The 19,153-nt window shown below is 63.4% G+C and overlaps 1 protein-coding gene across 1 annotated transcript; it reads right to left on the reverse strand.

The window, feature by feature from the left end:
- Positions 1-814: 814 nt before the first annotated feature.
- Positions 815-18,849, reverse strand: NDRG4 (NDRG family member 4). Its single transcript, XM_086620727.1, is given in 20 exon segments — positions 815-969; positions 1,584-1,622; positions 2,259-2,310; positions 2,509-2,544; positions 2,787-2,834; positions 3,532-3,552; positions 3,554-3,584; positions 3,680-3,736; positions 4,253-4,353; positions 4,696-4,752; positions 4,849-4,935; positions 5,107-5,113; positions 5,261-5,314; positions 5,518-5,580; positions 5,853-5,973; positions 7,152-7,199; positions 7,202-7,256; positions 14,610-14,654; positions 15,086-15,177; positions 18,813-18,849. Coding segments are annotated over 20 exon segments (1,206 nt in total).
- Between the last annotated feature and the right edge of the window lie 304 nt (positions 18,850-19,153).

Raw genomic sequence — 19,153 nt, forward strand, 5'->3', positions numbered from 1 at the left:
GCAAGCCAGGGCAACACAGGTCCCCTTTCCCCTGGTGTGTTTTTGGTGGCCGGTGGTGATTGTCCTTCTTGCAATGAGGGACCAAGTGCGTGGGCACAGGCGGGGGAACTGCCACCCTCCTGCCCTGATGGCTTCTGGAGCAGGGCTGAGCCCTCTCCCCCTGCCCCGAGCAGCCCTCAGGGTACATGACCAGGGCAAGGGGGACAGTTTGGGTTGTGATTTCTCACGATGTTCAGCCCAGATGTGGGGCCGAAGGTCCTGGTGTGCTGGGGGATCTCGTGCTAGCTCTTCCCAGAGAGGGCCAGCAGGGAGAAATGGGAGGTGCATCCCCAGGAAGGGCCCAGTGACCTCCCAATGAGTGCTGCTCCCTGTCCCTGCCTTCCTTCTGGCTTGCCCAGCCATCGCTTGACCTTGGGGTCAACCTACCTCCTGTATCCTCTCCACATCCTGCTGTCCTGCCCACAGCTAGCTGTCCTGCCCCATCCACCATCCTGCCCCTGCTCTCCCATCCTGGCCCCATCCCACTGCCACCCACCCTCCCAAGCCAGGGCCAAGTCGATGCTAGGGAGGGTGAGGACCAGTGCAGAACCATGTGTAACTGCTGGGTGAAGCCAGGAGCCAGAGCCAGGAGGCAGTGAGCGAAGCCCTTCTCCTCTCTGGTACCAGACGCGGGGATGAGGCCAATGGCAAAGACAAATCGACCCCAAAGGAGCGAGGGCCCTAATGGAGGACGTCCGTGGGGCGAGTGGGTGCTGGCGGGATGCTGACGGGTGGGAGATGGCTCTGGAGGAGACGCTGGCAGCGGGCGTGGACCTCAGCACGATACCTCCATGGTGTGGTTGATCTGCCCCATGGCCTCGGTGCTCTCCGAGTGGGTGCAGGCACGTGGGCGTGTGCCATCCACCGAGCTGGCGCTGGTGAGGGAGGCCGTGCGGGAGCGTGCCAGGCGGGTCATGCTGGCAGATGGCACTGCACAGATAGAGAGACGGCCCGGGTGCTCAGCTCCCTCCGAAAGCCAGCAGGACCTGAGCTGACGTTGCCTTCCGCAAGCAAAGCCGCTGGTCCAGCTCCTCATTGGGAATGACCCCAGACACAAGCTTGCAGCATGCGGTGCTTGGACAACATGAGCAGCTCCAGGCTGGCAAAGGGCAGCAGGCAGGGATGGGCACCCTGGGGCAGGCTGCACACCAGCACATCTCCCAGGCACGTGACTGCTGGGCATGGGGCAGTGGGGACCCCTGGCCATCACTCGCGGAAGGAGTGAGCAGGGAGGGGAGCAGGGCGTGCTGGGAAGGTGACTCCCTCCTTCAGCCAGGATGCCCCATGGGCACAGCTCCTGGCCGGCTGGAGGAGGGCACAGTGGGCACACTGCTGAGACTGCGCCTGCATGAGGGGGACTCAGCCCCAGCCCCAGCTCAGGGTGCCATCTCAGGCAAAGCAGAGCGAGGCAGAGGGCACCTGGCTGGGAAGGGCCAGCCCCGCACCCAGGCTGCTCCCAAAGGTGCCCAGGCAGCTCGAGGGCACAGGCCAGGTGTGGGCACCATGCAGCAGCGGGCACGGGCTGAGCAGCACTGAGGCGGTACCTGTGCCTCCGCTCAGCCTCCGGTCCTTCAGGTGTGCGACTGGCAGGGGTGGAGCGGGAGAAGGGCAGGGAGGGCAGAGAGAGAGCGTTATCCATGCTGGCCACTCCACAGGGCCAGGAGCCCCCGCCCTGCCCCGCGTGTGGCGGGCACACGGATCTGCACACACAGACACCTGTGCATGCGCACGTGGACCTGCCCACACACCCACGTGTGTCCGTGGGCTTCTGCACGCGTGCACACGCAGGTGCGCACACAGACCTGCGCACGCACACACACGCGTGCTCACGGACCCAAACGCACACACGTGCACGCAGGTTTGTGCACGTGGAGTCTGCACGCCTGTGTGCACACACGCAGCCTTCCGCTGTGCGTGCCCACACACACGGCAGCGTGCACGCATGTACAGAGACCCTGCCCACACGCGTACGTACACGCGGAGCCCTGTACACACGTCTGCGTGCACGTGGAGCCTGCACACCCCACGCCCCTCCGCACGCATGTCCTGTACAGCTGCACACGCAGCGCCACGGGCGCACGCGAGCTCTCCATCAGGACGGACACGTGGGAGTGCCGGGCTTCCCTCCCGCGGCCGCGTCAGCACACGCACACACAAGCACACGCACATGTGGCACACGCAGGACCCTCGCCAGCCCCGTGCCCAGCCCTGGCACTCACTGTAGCCCATTCCTTGCAGGAAGTACTTGAAAGCTTCGGTCAGCTTGCCGGGCTTGCAGGGAGAGAGCAGGCTGAGCTGAGGCAGCACCGGGGCCGAGATGCCCGCATCAGCCCCGAGCCGCCTCTGGCAGCCTCTGTGCAAGACTTCTATGCCCACCTCAGCCCATCCCCTCCTAGCCAAGGACAGCACCAGGGCATGTCCCCAGGGCTCAGTATACCCAGTTAACCCAGGAAATCATGGGGGCTCCACCTGTGTGACCTGGGGCAGCCCACCGGAGTCAGCCATCTGCAGAGAGAAGGTCCTGCTTAGCTTGGGAGTGGTGCCTTTGCTGCCCCCCATGTTCCCTGGTACCCGTTGGTAGGACACCACTGCTGAGGCCAACCCTGCTCTCCCTATGCACCCCGGGCCCCATGGCCAGGATGGACCTGGAATGGGGAGATGGGGATGCCCTGCAACATGGGGCAGAGGGCAATGGGGCACTTCATGGGCAGCAGGGACTGCCTGGCTGCCCCCTGCTACCCGCCTACCTTCAGGAAGGTGGTGTTGGTGGGATCCAGCTTGGAGTTGCACTCCACCTGCAGGCGAGAGGGATGATATTAGCTCCCTGGGGTGGCCCTGAGCCTGGCAGAAGTTGCCCACGGGTACCGCCAGTGGCCACGGCACTCCAGCTGGTACATGCCACTCCAGCCAGATGGAGACAGGGCACTGGGCAAGCCCTGAGCCTGTAGACCACCATCCCTTGCCATGGGACTCCTGCCAGGCAGTGTCTGGGCAAGGGTGGGAGCTGGAAAGGGATGCCAACGAGGCATCCTGTGTGTCACACACACGTGTGCAAGCACACAAGTGTGCTCACAGTGCGTACCCATAGAGGTACGTGTGCTGGAGGAGGGGGGGTGTGCACGCAGTTACCTGTTCCGTACAACGTGGCCACCTGCACAGTATCTGCAGCTGACGGTGCAAGTGTGGGATGGGTGCAAGCACCCGCACGTGCTAGCAGCTGCTTGGGTGCGTGTGGCCAAGCAGGGAGTGTGCCACACACATCCGAGCATGCATGTTGCAAGCACATCTGGGCATATGAGGAAGGGGAGGTTTTCCAGGCAACCATGCACAGATGCTCACAGTGCACATGCCTGCTAGAGCAGGTAGGTTTGCACGTGAGCACACTCCCGTGCACGGGGGCTCACATGTATCTGAGCAGGTAGCCAACATGAGTGTGCCCATGCATGGGCACCGTCTGTGTGCCACCCTGCAGGGCACTACCCCATCACTCACCACCCCCTCTTCAGCAGGTGCAATTGTCTCCGACCACCAGCATCACAGGGCAGCTGGAAATGAGAGGAGGAAGGGGCACAGTCAGGTCTAGGTCTGTGTGGACTCCACTGCCCTTGGACTCCCCACATCATGCTGGCACAGTTCTTACCGCAGCGTCTTGGCATTGGGCACAGTCCCAGGCCGGTTGATGTCCAGGTCCCTGCGGCTGATGGAGAAGAAAGAGGGCCAGTGTGAGCCCATGGGCAGGTGCTGCCACCAATGCCATGGCACAAGAGCTGGGGACACTGCCAGCTCCAGGAACCAGCACCCAGCCCCACTGTCCCCCGCACCCTGTGGATGGAGGACCCCAGGGCCATCTCTGCCATGACCTGAGCAGCGCCCATGCCAATGAAGCAGTAGGGCTCCCAACCCTCTGCACGTACGGGACAGCATCTCTGCCCCCTTCGCCAGGGCCTGTGCCAGCACCCAGTGCAGGAGAAGACCAGGGTACGTGCACCCACGGCCACAGGCTCTGGAGCATGGCAAGGCTCTGGCATAGTGCCAACACTGGCATTCCTGGCCAGCACTGGCAGCCAGCCTTGCATGGTTGCCTGTGCCAGAGGCAGCACCCAACAGGGGCCAGGGTTCCCACGGTGCCCTCGGGGCCACCCACCAGCCCCACAGCCCCTCGCCCTGGCGCAGACGGGGGCAGCCCACTAGCAGGGCTGCCCGGGGCGCTCACCCATTGTACATGTTGAGGAAGAGCTGGAGGTTGAACTGGTTCACCACGCTGCCGATCTGCTGCCGGTAGCTCTGCACCAGCTCCGTGTTGTTCACACAGCTCTTCCTGCGCCGGCAGGGGACAGAGATCAGGGCAGGCGCTGCCGGGTGCTGCGGAGACACTCCGCTCCCCCAGGCCTGCCCATGCCACGGCAACCAGTGGGGCAGAGGGTGCCGCGGCAGCACAGCCAGGCACGGCTGGACATGGGCAGGAGTGGCACGCCTGTCGAGGCACAGCCCTGGGTCGGGCAGGAGGCATACAGGCAGGGCTTGACTAACGCCATCCCTGGGCACGGGGCAGGACTGCAGCACTGGGGCACCCAGCAGGGCACAGCACTGGTGAGCGGGCTGGGGTGCTGGGTGGGGGGTCCGTGGCAGGGGGCCGTCAAGACGCACAGCCCTTACCTGGCTGAACAGGTGGGACAGGACGGTGTCCGGCAGCGTGCTGGTGAGGCCAGAGAGCTGTGGAAGGAGCACAGGGGAGTTACGGCACCAGCGCAGCTGGCTCCTGCCCCATGGAGCTGTCGGGGCCGGGAAAGGGGTCGGGGCCCTGCCCACCTTGGCAGCTGCCCAGTCAATCCAGCCTTTGCCGTTGGGGTCGATGTTCATGAGGACCAGTCCTTCGACCAGGTCGGGGAAGATGAGCTGCGGTTGGGCGAGAGGGCAATGCTCAGCAGGAAGGGGAGATGCTCCCAGGGCAGCCCCCCGCCAGCACCACTGCCCGCTGCACAGGCATCGCACAGGGCTGACGTGGCCCTGTCCTGGGAGCAACAGGAGACCTGTGGCAACACTGCCCGGCCACCGTGGCCATGGCACTGCCATCCTGGCCCCTGCCCCTGTCCCTCCAGGAGCCTTCACAGCAGCACAGCCTGCCCAGGTGTTTCAGCTCCTGCTGTTCCCCGTGCCCCGGGCTGACAGCAGGTACGGGCAACTCCAGGCCAGCCCATCCCAGGCCCAGGCTCACCGCAACTTGGCCAGCACGTAGGCTCCTGCCCCAACACCGATCCCAATCACGTACTTGAACCTGGAAAGTGAAGAGGTGCGTATGGGGGACAGTGGGCTCCAGCACAGGTTCCCTGGGGTACCCCTCCACTCACGGCATGGGGCACAAGAAGACATGCAGGGTGCCAGCTCACAGGGACAACTCCCAGCCCCAAATCCTTGCCTCTTGCCCATCTCCCTGCCCAGCACCCTCAGCCCGAAGCCGTGGAGGAGAGGCTGACTCACCCAAAATGCTGCACCACGCTGGGTAACATGGCAGCCAGCTGGTCCATGGATGGGTACTGGTACCTGCAGCACAGGGAGGCACAGGATGGCGGTTATGGGACCCATGCAGAGCAGAAAGGCTGGGACAGGGCAGCTGGGCTGCCCGAAGTGGGCAGGGAAATGCCACCCACCCTCAAACCACCCCGTTGCCCATCCTGGGCCAGTCAGCTGCCACAGGCTTTGACACAGTTCAGAGAGACCCATAGGCAGGGCACAACTGCCTGGGAAGTGACAACCCAGCAGGCAGGGAGGTGACATCCCGGCGGGCACAGCGAGCCTCTGAAGCTGGTACCTACCCCTGAGGGAACTGCGAGGCTCCTGCCTGCTGGCCCGGCGCATCCACATGGCACACCACGAAGTGCTTTGTGATCTCCTGCATGTCCTCGTAGTTGAAGAAGGTGTTGAAGCAAAGCTTGTCTGTCAAAGGGCAGGCAGGGATCAGAGACCAAATGCCCTGGCAGGGGGGCCTAGTGGACCAGGGGAGCATGGAGAGTGGTGGCCTGTCCTCACGCTTGCCCTCTGACATGCCACCAAAGCCCTCCCATCCCCTTCCCTCCAGGCTCCTCATCCCCACAGCAGAAACCACAGCCGCCGTTAGCAAGGGCTGCGTCCCTACTGGTGGTGTGAAGCGTGGGGATGGACGACACAGCGAGGAGGATGAGTTGGGGGGTAAGCCTTGTCTGCTCGGACTGGGGGATGCAGAGCCCAGAGCTGCAGGGCCACCCGGCGGGCAGCAGGATTAGCCGCCTGTGGTATTATCAGCCCTATCCAAAATCCCCAGTAGGGGCTCAGGCAAACATGGGATTTGAGGAATGGCTGCAAATCTCCCTGCTTGGAAACAGTGAAAGCAACAGCCCCAGTGCCGCTGTGGACAGGCCACCACCGCTGCAGCGGGATACAGCCACCGCCAGGGCTTGGAGGGGTCCTGCCCTACGGCATCGGCGTGGGGACGCCCCTCCCAAAGCACGGGGTCGAGGTGGGTTGTAAGGTCCATTGCAACCAACACGCCACACCCCTGGACACGAGAGGGCTGCGGTGGCGGGGAGGCAGCTCCGCAGCACGCAGTGACTCAGCCTCAGCCGCCGGTGGAGGGGGAGATGCTGCTCGCCACTCACAGGGCATCGGGCACCCCGGCTTAGCCGGGGACACAGCTCAGGGCAGGGGTCTGGAGCGCAGGTCCGAGGCTGCGGGCCAACAGAGAGCACAGCATCCCCCTGCCCCGAGCCCTGGCTCCGGGGCCCTTCCTTCCCTGCCGCTCCCCATCTCCTTTGGCCCCCGCTACACCCCGCCACCAGCCGGGTCCGTGCTCTGAATACAAGGGGCCAGTGTCAGTGGCAGGGACTGACCTGGCATCCCCCAGGGATGGGGGAGCAGACAGCCAGCGCCGGGGTGGCCGAGCCCTCCTCGCTGTGCCTGGCCCAGGCTCTGGGCTCGGCTGAGCATCCAAACCCTGGGGAGACCCGGTGCAGCCCGGGGACTCTCCACGGGGCAGGCAAAGGAGCAGAGCGGGGGCTTTGGCTTACATCCCGGTGCCCCGTTCAGCCCCAGGGGCGCTCTCGCCCACCCTGCACCCCACGGCCAGAGACCGCACTCACGGTTGAGGCCCACGTCATGGTACGTCAGGATGGCCGGGCGATTCCCCTGGGAGAGCCCCGGATGACCACGTGCAGCAGCCCATAGGGAGTCTCAATGTCATGTTCCTGAGGGAAGAGGAGAGACGGGGGGTGATGCCTGCCTGCCCCAAGGACTTCCTCCGGCCCTGCCATCCCATCCCACCGCTGCTTCCCTGGGCGGCTGGGTCCCGTAGGAGCACGAGGGAAAGATGAGCAGCTGTCCTGGGAAGAAACCCCAGCTGTGGGCATCAGAAAGGCAGGAAAATGACATCCAAATGCTCCCAGCCTCCACTGACCTCGCGAAGGGAAGGGAAGGAAGGGAAGGGAGGGAAGGGAAGGGAAGGGATAATAGGATTTAGGACTGGACAGGTGTATCATCGGATGGTATCACAGGATGGGATCAAGGGACAGAGGGATGGGATGGGATGGGATGGGATGGGATGGGATGGGATGGGATGGGATGGGATGGGATGGGATGGGACAGGATGATCCAAGAGGGCTTGGGAGAGGAGGATCATAGAGATGAGACAGCTGGACCACAGGATGGGACAGGAGATCTTCAAAGGCCTGAGACTGAGGGAGTTTTGGCAACAGGTTGGGGGATCACAGCGTGGCTCAGTCGGCCTGGATTCACCGTGCCTGGGACAAACAGGCAGAGGTCAGACCCTGGACACCACCCTAGGAAACGCTGCAGCCTGATCCCAAAATGACAGCTAAAGTAGCTTGGTCTGAAATGGCTGAGCCTCCATACAGAGACCAGGACTACCCTGTGCCTCAGTTTCCCTGGCTGGGAGGACTCCAGCCTCACCTTTATGGCCATCGTCCCCAGCCAGCAAGGGAAACTGAGGCTGTGAGCCCAGGTACTGGCCCAAGGCATCACTCAGGGACAAGGGACCAGGGGTCCCCTCCAGATGTCCATGTCTGCCAGCCAGCCCACTGGCAGTGACCTTGAAGCTGGGATCTGGTAGGTGCAGGAGCATCACGTGCCAACCAGGGCCAGGCAGGGGATGCCGGTAGGGTGCCCAACCGGCGCGGTCCTTGGTGCGGGTACTGGCAGCCCCACAGATGGGCTGGTGGGAGGGAAGTGGGTACGTGGACACTCCCACGAGTTATACGCTGCCAAGGACTCTGAAGGACATAGGCCTCGGGTGGGAAGAACTGCCTGAGGACAGAGTCTCCTCACTGCAGTGCCTCCCCTCACCGAGATCCGCTGTCCTCGGGGTGGGGGAAGACGCAGTGCCTGAGGACAGCTCAAGGGCTCTGTGGAAACAACGCTCGGCTCCCCAAGGGCACCCCGATCCCAGCCCTCATCCATGGCTGTCCCTCCTCTCCCCGGAGCTATATCAGGTGATGAGCAGGGACATCCTCCTCGCAACAATGGATGGGGAAACTGAGGCACAGGAAGGCCAGGCCCCAGGTCACAGAGCAGGAGGCATCCATGTGGGGCTGATCCTGAGCACAAGGCTGTCTCCTTGCCATCCCCATGCTCACAGTCCCCAGCCCAGCCCCACAGCTCAGCCTGTAATCCCACTCCAAAATCACATGCCCAAGGTGGCGGCTCCTTCCCCAGCACTGCTATCCCCCCGCCCCCACCATGTCAGGCACATCCCTGCCTGTGGTGCAGCCTCTGCAGCATTGCCGGGTACCACAGCCCTGCCCTTTGCCGCAGGGATGCTTGCTGGCGGAAGAGGCTAGGGATGCAGGGGATGCTGGGGATGCCAGGGATGCAGGGGATGCAGCGGATGCAGGGGATGCCGGGGATGCAGGGGATACCAGGGATTCAGGGGATACCAGGGGATGCAGGCAGCGAGGTGGGGGGGTAAAACACTGACAACCTGGGGCCTGGGCGAGGAGGGGCACAGGGGTTGCAGCACCCATGGGTGCCTGAGAGCCCAGCCCTGTCCAGGCTACCCGCTTGCCGCTGCAGTGCTCCCACCTTGCTTGTCCCCCGCTCTGCACCAGCCTGTTGCCATCGGATGCTGCCATCACCACAGAGGCTGGAAAGCATCCAAGGGATTGCTTCAAAATAGCAAGAGACCCTCTCCCTCTGCAACTCTGGGGGTAGGGAAGGGGGCAGCGTGTCCCCCCCGCCGCCCAAACGTCAGCAGCCAGCCGCAGCGCAGCCCGAAAGCCACTGCAGCTGCCGTCGCTCACCCTCGGCCTCGGCGCAGCATCTCGGCTGGGCTCGGGGAGGACACGCTCAAGGACAACGCATCCCCGAAGCCTGCGGCACGGCAGGGATGCGGCAGCGGGGCTGGGGGAAGGAAGGGTCCCCCTGCGCCCCAAGCCTGCTGGGTGCGGGGGGTCCAGGCTGGGCGAGCAGGGAGGCGCCGGGGCAAAACTCCCCGGGCAGGAGGGCAGCGAGCACGGGGCCGGCGGTACCTACCCCATCCCAGCACTCCGGCATGGCGAGGACGGCGGGGACGAGGAACGGCCGGGACGAGGGGGGGCCGGGCGCGGGGTCCCGGCGCCGGGGGCGGCGGTGCGGCGGGCTGGGCGAAGCGGAGCCTCTGCGCCGGCTCAGCCCCTCGCCGCGGTTTATAGCGGAGCGCCAGCCCCGCGCTGAGCCCTCCCGCTCCCCTTCCCCTCGGCCCCCCTGCGGGCAGCGCGGCGGCGCAGCGCTCCGCCGTTGTCAGCCGCTGGAATTACTCACGCTCCAGTTGGCCCCGAGCGCCCGCGCCGGTGCGGAGCCGGCCCCGTCCTCCCTCCCGCGGCGGAGCGAGGCGGGCAGGGGCGCCGGGGCCGGGGGCGCGCTCGCCCCCCGCGCCCGTCGCGCCCACGCGGGCCCGGCCCCACGCACACGCGCAGCAACCGCGCTGGAGCCCGCGGCCGCTCGCACCGCGGCCCTGCAGCAACGCGCACGCACCGGGAGGCACCCGCGCCCTCCCGGACGGGCGCACGCTAAAACCGCAGGAGAAGGATGCAGCAGGCGTGCTCCACACGCACGTGTGACCGTGCACACACATGCACGGGAACACGCACCAACACAGACACACGGGGGCCAGGCAAAACCGCGGCCCCTCGCGCCTCTGTGCATGCAAACTTTGGAAAAATAAATACAGTGACCCACACTGCAGCACGTGCACCCCACAAAATGCTCGGGCATACCCCCACGGGGCTGCTGTACGTGCCTGTGCACGGCCATGTGTGTGCAAGGAGCACACCTGCTGCATCCTTCTCCTGCGTGCTCAGCATGTATGCCGTGCCCACCACTCATGCCTACGGGTGCACAACGACCTGCCACACCTGCAGAACTCATGCACATGTGCACGGAGGGGCACGCACGTGTACACACGTGAACACTGCCCAGATACCTGTATTGCCTTACCCAGCAGCATGGTCATCCCGCCTGCTGCAGATGCTGGTACGCTGGGGATGTGCAGGATTTGTCCCAACCTGGACCTTGCAGATGGCAGTAAATAAGGCAGGAGGAGAGACAACTCAGCAGTGCTGAGTGGGTCAGATCTTGTCCCCAGGCTGACGTGTGTCACATGCTCACACACACGCGTGTGCATTCCTGTGTGCACGTGGGCGCAGGCAGATGGTTTCTGCCCCAATTCCAATGAGGCTTCGTGAGAGAGCGCGTCCATCTGCCTGCAGCTGGCACCTGCGGACGGCTTTCATCCCGCCACAGTCCCAAACTGCCCATAGGCTCATGGTGCCATCTCCCTGCACCCTGCCTTGCCCCTGCCCTGCCCAGCACCACTGCCCGCCTCCACGCAACCGGCACCAGAGCTCCTCCATTGTGAATTCTGGGCGAATCACGGATGGAGAAAGAGTCCCGCAGGGGATGAGTCCCTCATCCCTCCGGCACCTGCCCAAAGGTGCTGCAGAGCCACATGTCAGTGCTGGACCAGGGGCAGCATCTGGTGAGGACCTTCCAAGCCTCCCTGCCCACCACAGGGATGCTCCGTGCCAGCTGGAGCCTGCCATCACCTCCACATCATACCCACCACAGCAGTTCACCACAGCTTGCTTCCACCATGCCCTGGCACGCACCACAGGCAGAGGGGGTCCAGCGGCCATCACCAGCATATGCATGTGCTGTCCCTGCATGGCAAAGTCCTCGGCTTCACCCGCAGGCTTCTTCCTGTGGAGTCTCTGATGTCTGATAACAGGGCTGAGCCACTTTCTCTGGGGGAGAAAGGGCTCCCCAGAGCTGGTGGGGAGCCACTGAAGGCAGTTGTCCTGCAAACCAGTCCAGGCTGGGCAGCCTGGGGGTCTGGACGTGTTGCGAATGGACAGACAGATAGGCAGTGGGAGGGCATCCACCTTGCCTCCACTAAAGGGGCTTTCCTCTGCGTCGCTTTGTTCCGCAGGGAGCTCAGACCCAAGGCCAGAGAGATGCCTCTCTGCTACCGAAGGACCATGTGTGAGGGGAAGCCCAGCGCCCGTGGTTCCTGGCAGAGGTGCAAAAGCGTTGGCAGGTCAGGGTGCCATTTCTGCTTGCCTCAGCCCTGCTGCACGTGGAGCCAAGGGCACGGAGCAGCCATAGTCTCCGGGAAAAGCAAGAGACACGGCGGGGAGAGAGACGCAGAGAGAGAGCCACAAGAGCAGATGAAAAAAGACAGAAGGTGGCAAAACAGAGGGGAGAATGGCTGGAAAAGCCGAGGTCAAAGTAAGGCATGAATGCAAAAGGGCAGCAGGGAGATGGGAGGGTTGAGGAAGGCTGACTCACTTGAATGGCATCGCACCCCATTGGCTACTAGCCCATCCACCTGGCAGGTGCCCAGACTTCCGCAGGGCCAGGATGTCCAGGTCCAGGCAGAGGCACCTGCCTCCCTGCGCTGCTGTACCAGGGCCTGTGCTGACAGCCCCAAGGGCTGGCAGCAGCAGTGGGGGATCCCCACTCCTCCTCACTGCCCCAGCCAGGCCACAGCATAAAATCATGGAATGGTTTGGGTTGGAAGGGACCTTCAAGATCATCCAGTTCCAACCCCTGCCATGGGCAGGGACACCTTCCACTACACCAGTTGCTCAAAGCCTCATCCAGCCTGGCCTTGAACACTGCCAGGGATGGGGCAGCCACAGCTTCTCTGGCAAAATGTTCCACTGCCTCACCACCCTCAGAGGGAAGAATTGCTTCCTTAGATCCCATGGAAATCTCCCCTCTTTCAGTTCAAAGCCATTGCCCGTGTACCTGTCACTGCACGCTCTTGTCCAAAGCCTCTCTCCAGCTTTCCTGTAGCCCCTTTAGGCACTGGAAGGCTGCTGGAAGGTCTCCACCAGAGGCTTCTCTTCTCCAGGCTGAACAGCCCTAACTCTCTCAGCCTGTCTCCAGAGCAGAGGTGCTCCAGCCCTCCCATCATCTTCGTGGCCTCCTCTGGACCCGCTCCAGCAGCTCCATGTCCTTCTGATGTTGAGGACCCCAGAGCTGAACGCAGCACTGCAGGGGGGGTCTCAGGAGAGCAGAGCAGAGGGGCAGAATCCCCTCCCTCGCCCTGCTGCCCACACTGCTCTGGGTGCAGCCCAGGACACGGTTGGCTTTCTGGGCTGCCAGCGCACGGTGCCGGCTCCTGTTGAGCTTCTCATCCACCAGCACTCCCAATCCTTCCCCTCAGGGCTGCTCTCATCCACTCTCCGCCCAGCCTGTACTTGTGCTTGGGATTGCCCCGACCCACGTGGCAGGACCTTGCACTTGCGAGGGAGCAGTGACCAGCTCTGGGGAGGAGCAGAGTGGACAGTGAAGAGCAAAGCTGGGGCTGGATTGAATTACCCAAGGATGTGAGCTTAGAAAATGGGGTAAGATCTCCCCAAGGAGGGAAGGCAGCCTCCAGCCTTTGCAGGGAACCAACCCATCAAGTCCTAGGGTGGGGGAAATAAGGGAGTTGCCCGGCGAAGCCTGGGAAGCTCATCTCATCCCCATCCTGAGGCTCTTGGAGGGGAACCAAGAGGGTGCAGGGCCTGACTGGTTTGGGAAAAGCCACCTGATCCTTTCCTGGTTAATTTTTTTAGGTACTGAGGGCATGCAAGAGCATGACTGTCATTTGCCATCCCAATCCACTCCACCTGGGCATTGCCGGGGACACGGTTCAGTGTCACCATGGGCCAGTCCATGAAATACTGACATGCAAAGATTGTCCTGGAGGAGTCATTGTTCTTTAACATCCCTTGCAGGCCAACTAAGCCTGCCCCATGAGTGAGAGCCATACTGGTGCCCGTGGCACTACTGGGAGCTCCGGACAGCCTGGCACTGCCACCTCACTCTCTCTCCTCGTCCTCACTTTGGTGGCACCAGGAGGTTTGGTTTCCCCTCCAGCGGTCAAGAGGAAACCCTGAGCAAGCAGACAAAGGAGCAGCCCAGGCCTGCACACTCTACTGCTCCTGTTCCGAGCATCTCACCAGCTCTGGAGCTGCTGGGAAGGATGGCATTTCTTTTCCACCACTGCCATTTTTGAATAATTTTGTGGCCCTCCAAGAGGCCACAACCTCCTACTCTGTGAACCACAGCAGCCACCACCCAGTATCCTGATGAATGTCTTCTCTCCCCGCCCAGCTGCACTCTGCCACCTGCGATGGGCAATGCAGACCAAGCAGGCCAGCCCCAAAAGCCCAGGCTCCCTTGCCTCTCTCCCAGGATGAATGAAATCCAGATTTATTTTATCCTTGCAGGTGCTGCCTTTCAATGCAGACCTGGTGGCCAGCCAGCCAGCCCAGCCCACCCTCCTGGCAGTCCCAGCTGCTGCAAAGCAGCAACATACAACCTGGCGTCCCCTGGAGGGAACATGCTTTCAGAGAGGGACAGGCAGTGAGCTGGGGTCCGGCAGCCCCACTGCCCTCCATCCCCATCCACCGGCACCCCGGTCTCCGCAGGGGGAGCCTGGTATGGGATGAGCTTGGGCAGGGGGTGTGAGAGCGATGAAGACCAACATTGGGAGCCAGGCACGAGCTGAAGCCCTGTGAGCCCCAAAGTCACGTCGTGGGTCTCCTCCAAAGAGGTGAAATGGAGGTAAAAGGCGGGCAGGTGCCAGGCAGGGGAGCGGAGGGGCCCTGCTCTCTGAGAGAGGTAGGTGGTATGGTGGCAATGCCCCAGCCCTCCAAAAAAGAAAGAGGCTTTCAAAACATCCTTATGTAAGTGGGGAGCTGGCATCGCCTGGGAAACCATCGCCATGGCAATGGTAGAGGGGCTGGAAAAGCAGCTCGGCCCTCCTGAGAAGAAATTGCCTGTTCTAAAGAGGTTTTTGTCCCCAGCCAGTCACCGAGTGCCCGCCAGCCCCATCCGAGTGCCAGCACAGAGCATGCCTGTCAGCATCGCCCCCGTCCCCTCCTGCCGCTGACTGCGATGGACGTGCAGCCGCATGCACAGACAACACCCTCCTCATGGAAGGACGGGACAGCAGCACCCCCGGGTCCGCGTAGCACCCCGCAGCCTTGCCCAACCACAGGCTGCTGTCCCACACAGGACCCAGGGGTGGAGGGCACCGCCCATGGCTGTCCTACCTTCCAGTCTGTGTCCACAGCAGAGAGGAAGACATCTGAGTTCTCCTGGGGAGAGAAGAAGCCGCTAGGGACAGAGACATCGCCCCATGGTGTCCTCCTCCCAGCCAATTCACAAAGCCCCCTGACACCACAACCCCACGCTCCTGGGGCAGCACTGGCTGCAGCAGGGGACGTGTGTACACACACGCACATCTACAATACCCACACACGTATGCGTGCACCACCTGCACGTGTGCCAACACACCAGCGTGTGTTAGCTCCTACGTGCACCGTCTTCACACACATACAGCGTCCCACCAAACCAGAACCCATTCTCACCCGTGCATGTGCGAGCACACACCTGCACACATGCATGCACTGGATATCACACACGTGCACCCAATACCGGCACACACACCCTCTCAAGCTCCCACTGAGCACCCGTGTCCTGGCACCCCACGTGCAGAAGCTGGAGCCAGTGCCATCACCAGACTCACCAGCTCAGCGTCCTGGCCCCGCAGTAGCGGCTTCTCCTCGGTGAAGCGCAGCTCATGCAGCCCCGCCATGGTCATCTCCTGCAGCAGCAGCCCTGTCCACGGAGAGGGAGACATCAGCACCCATGGGGACCTGCCTGGGCCACCCGGAGCCTCCTGGGTCTTCCTGCCCATGGGCACAGGACCCAAATCAGCTTCAACCCACCCATCTACCACAGGGACTCGGTGCTTTGGCTTGTCTGGGGACCACAGTGAGACCCTCCGCCGGAGCTGGAAGCAAGCACAGGGCAGGCACTGCCTCGAGGAGCTCAGCTCCCACCCAGGTCCAGTTTGTCCCAGTTAGGACAGACCTGTCTCCAGAGCACAGTCTTAGGCAAACCGGGACACCAACCTGGTCTGTCCATGCTGGTCGCCCCTGTAGCACTCAGCCCAGGGCAAGAACACCCCAATTCCCACTCCAGCTTCCAGCATCAGTCAGAGAGAGAAAATACGTTTTGGCTGGTTTTAGGCTGCGGACAGATACAGTTGGGCAGAGGGAGATCTCCTTGCACAGCCAGAATGAGGGGTGATGTTTCTCAGGGGTGCTCCAAGCAGCAGGAGAGCAGAGAGACAGCCCGAAGTTTGTATTGCAACGATGGGAGAAAACCAAATGTGAAGCCTTTACTCCCAGGCTCTTCTCCTCGCCTGCGAAGGAGATGCTGGCCAGCCAGCTGCTCAGCCCCGGGTCTTGCAGGGACAGACTTCACCGTGGAGCCACCACTCAGGAGAGGTGTGAGACTGGATTCTGCTGACCAGGGCACCGGGACTTCGTACCCTCCCAACGCTGGTTTCTCCAAAAACACCCCCAGGCACAAGCCCAGCTTCAAAACCAGAGGGGAGCAAGGGGACGCCTGCACCCCCAGCAGCTGGCTGCACACGAGGTGACAGACCATGGGGGACAATCCAGGCTCCCCTGTGTACAGATGAGCGGGTAAGTGGCAGGTCTCAGTGCAAGGGGACTATCTGCACTCCGGCAGGATCCAGATCTCAGCTGTTCGCCTTCGCAGCCCGTCCCCAAGGCCAAGCCTTCAGACGAGTTGTTGCTCTGAATGGGCCAGCACTGGTCCCACACCCCCTCCACTGGCTACCAACCCTTTGCAATCTCCTGGGACACCGGGGAAGATACGGGCCATGCTAGCACTGCAGCATCATGGACCCTGCTCCATCCATAGCCTTGGCCAAGCCTGCTCCACGCTTTGTCCACCCTCAAACCTGGGTCAGCCCGGGTCGGTAATGTTGAAAGGCCAAGTGATGTCACGAGCATTGCAAGGCCACCAGCACATGACAGCTGTCATAAACTCCCTTCCAAAGCCACCTTGTGCTCATCTGACCGGGTTTTCCATTCAAAAAGCAAGCAGGCTGTGCCACCTGGCTTCTTCTTTCTGCAGACACCACGACTTCGCTTTGCTCCTTGGGAGCCATCCAACAAACCAGAACTCTTTGGAGGGAGAAACATCACCATGAAGCCTCCTGGGAGTCCCAGAGCGCCAGCACTGGGGGTCTCCACATCACCCCTGCACGGAGGGGTCCCGCTGCACCAGGGAGTGCAAAACCCCAGTGGGAGAGGTGCCAACAGCCCCACGGAGACGCGCACACTGGGGCATTCTGCTGGAGAAATGGCTTTCTGCAGGAGGACAGCCCTCGCCTGTAGCCCACCAGCACAGCCGAGACGATGCAGCCTGCAAAAGCCATCGACCAAGCAACCCCGCGAGCCCCTGGGGCACAATCCCAGGGTTAAAAAATTGGAGGAAAATCACCTCACCCGGTAGCTGGGTCTGGAAAGAGAGCATGGAGCGTCCCACGCTGGCCGCGCCAACACACCGTGGGGCCGCAGCCCAGGGTGGCCGGGAACAGCACTTCGCGTACGGTGAAAGCCTTTAGTAATTAAAGCCTCCAGCGAATATGGGGAGGGAGGGTGCCCAGCAATGAGGAACGGCCCCGTGACCTTGCTCGCCTGGTTGCGGGGAGAGCTGGCTCACAGGGACGGGGCAGAGCCCTGCACCAACCAGCATCCTCAGCACGGGGTGGATGGTCCCTAAAGCGTGCTGAGCACAGGAACGAGGAGGGATCGGTACAATCGGGAGTCCCATGGGTGCAAGAGGCTGCCAACAGGATCACAGCCATGCTGCCAGCTTTCCGTGGTGCTCTGCTTCCCATGCCACCCCGCAGGTACTCTTGTCCCAGCTCCTGCCATTGCAGCAGCAGGGCTGTGGGCAGTGTCACCCAGCCCGGCTGGGCCACCATCACAGCGGAGGGCTGGTGAGGAAGCCATGGCTCTGGGTCTCCTAGCCAAAACAACTTGGGCCCCATCCCACGCCAGGGCAACGTGGCTGGCAATGAGCCCTTTTTCCCTCCAGCTCGTCGCAATGCTCCCCAACTGCACCCATCTCCAAGGTGCCCGGGGTGCCCCAAGTGCACCCATTTCTGCTCCCACTCTGCCTTCCCAGTGTGGTGCAACAATTTCCTGGGCACAGCTGGGACATGCCTCCTCCCTGATCCCAAATCAGTCCCAAACCCAGTGTGACATTAATGCTCTGCCCCGCCAGGGCCCTGGCACTGCACACATAGACAGGGATGGAAACAGCCACGTTGGCTTTACCTTCCCCAGGGATCTGCAGCCCGGTGTTGGCTTGTTGGAGGAGAACACGCTCCAGGCAAGGAAATACACTATAATTATTATTATCATAATCAGGATTAGGCTGTGGGAAGGGTTTGGCACAGGGCAGCATGTGTGGTCGGAAGGCAGGGGTCCCTCAGACAACGCACCAGCCTCCCGGGAGTCTCCCATTGACCAGCTGCATCCTGCCCTAGCATGGATGTGGCACCCCCAGATTCTCCAGGGTAACTGAGCAGCCCGCGACAGACGGGAAGGCAAATCCAGAGGAGGGAGGGTTGGCCCCTGCCAGGCAGTGAAGCCAAGACAAATCTCCAGCGAGGTGGGAGGACACGGAGTGGAGGAAACCCCAGCGTGACACAGCCTGGGCCACCCCACCGGTGCAGGATAACACCTATCACTGGCTCTGCCCCCATGGGGTGGGGCACAAGTCTGCACCCCAGCAGCCCCCACAAACCGCCTAACGTGTGGTCCAGCCGGGATGGCGGGAGCAGGCGGCCACAGTGTGAGACCCACCAGGCCGGGTGATCCAGCGCCAACCGACGCAGGGGCTGAGCACCCGGCCTTGGGGTGCCGGTGGCATAGGGGGGCTCTGTGTGGGGCGCGGGCTGTCTCGAAGCGGCTGTTGCTAGAGCAACCGGCTCCCCAGCCCAGCCGCGGGCAACCCAGGCAGCGGGGAGACTCCCAGGGAGGCTGGCGGAGGAGCGGGCGCTGCGGGGACGCTCCAGCAGTCTCACGGGCAGCCACCCCCCCCCAGCCCCTGACTGGCTGCTCGTGGACCCCCGTGCCAGGAGGCTGCCGGCTCAGTCCTCCCCTTCCCCCCCCAGCAGCATCCGGCCGGGCTTCCCCCCGCTGCAGCCCTGGCACCCCCCGGGCATCCCCTCCCGTACCCCAAAAAGTATCGTTCTCTCCAGGACCCATCCCGGGGGGAGCAGAGGCACGCGGCGGGAGGAGGGGGGCCGGCAGCCCCATCTCAGGGGCTGAAGGCTCTGCCCGCCCCCGACCCATCGCCCCGGCGCTCGGCCCCTCCCAGCGCCCCCACCCCGGGGCGGCGGGGCCGGGCCGGGCGGGCCGTACCTGTCAGCAGCTCGATCTTGTGCCGGAGCACCTTCATGGCCGTGCGCCGGGTCCCGCCGACGGGCGGGGCGGGGCGGGGGGAGGCGGCGGCGGCGGCGGAGCCCGGCGCGGGAGCGAGCGGAGCCGGCGGCGGTTGCCGGGGCGGGGCGGCGCAGCGGCCAGGCTGGGGCACGGCCCCCGCCACCCCCGCCGGTTCCCTCCCCTCGGCCGGGGCCCGAGGGGAGGGGACGGGGCCGGGAACGGGGGGCGCCAGGAGCGCAATGGGAGGACGGGATGGAACGGGAGATGGAGCCGGGGGGGGAGGGGGGACACGGGAGATGGAGCCCCGGGGTTAGGGGGGA

This window comes from Tauraco erythrolophus, chromosome 15 (assembly GCF_009769465.1).
Source record: "Tauraco erythrolophus isolate bTauEry1 chromosome 15, bTauEry1.pri, whole genome shotgun sequence".
In the NCBI taxonomy this organism is placed as follows: domain Eukaryota; kingdom Metazoa; phylum Chordata; class Aves; order Musophagiformes; family Musophagidae; genus Tauraco; species Tauraco erythrolophus.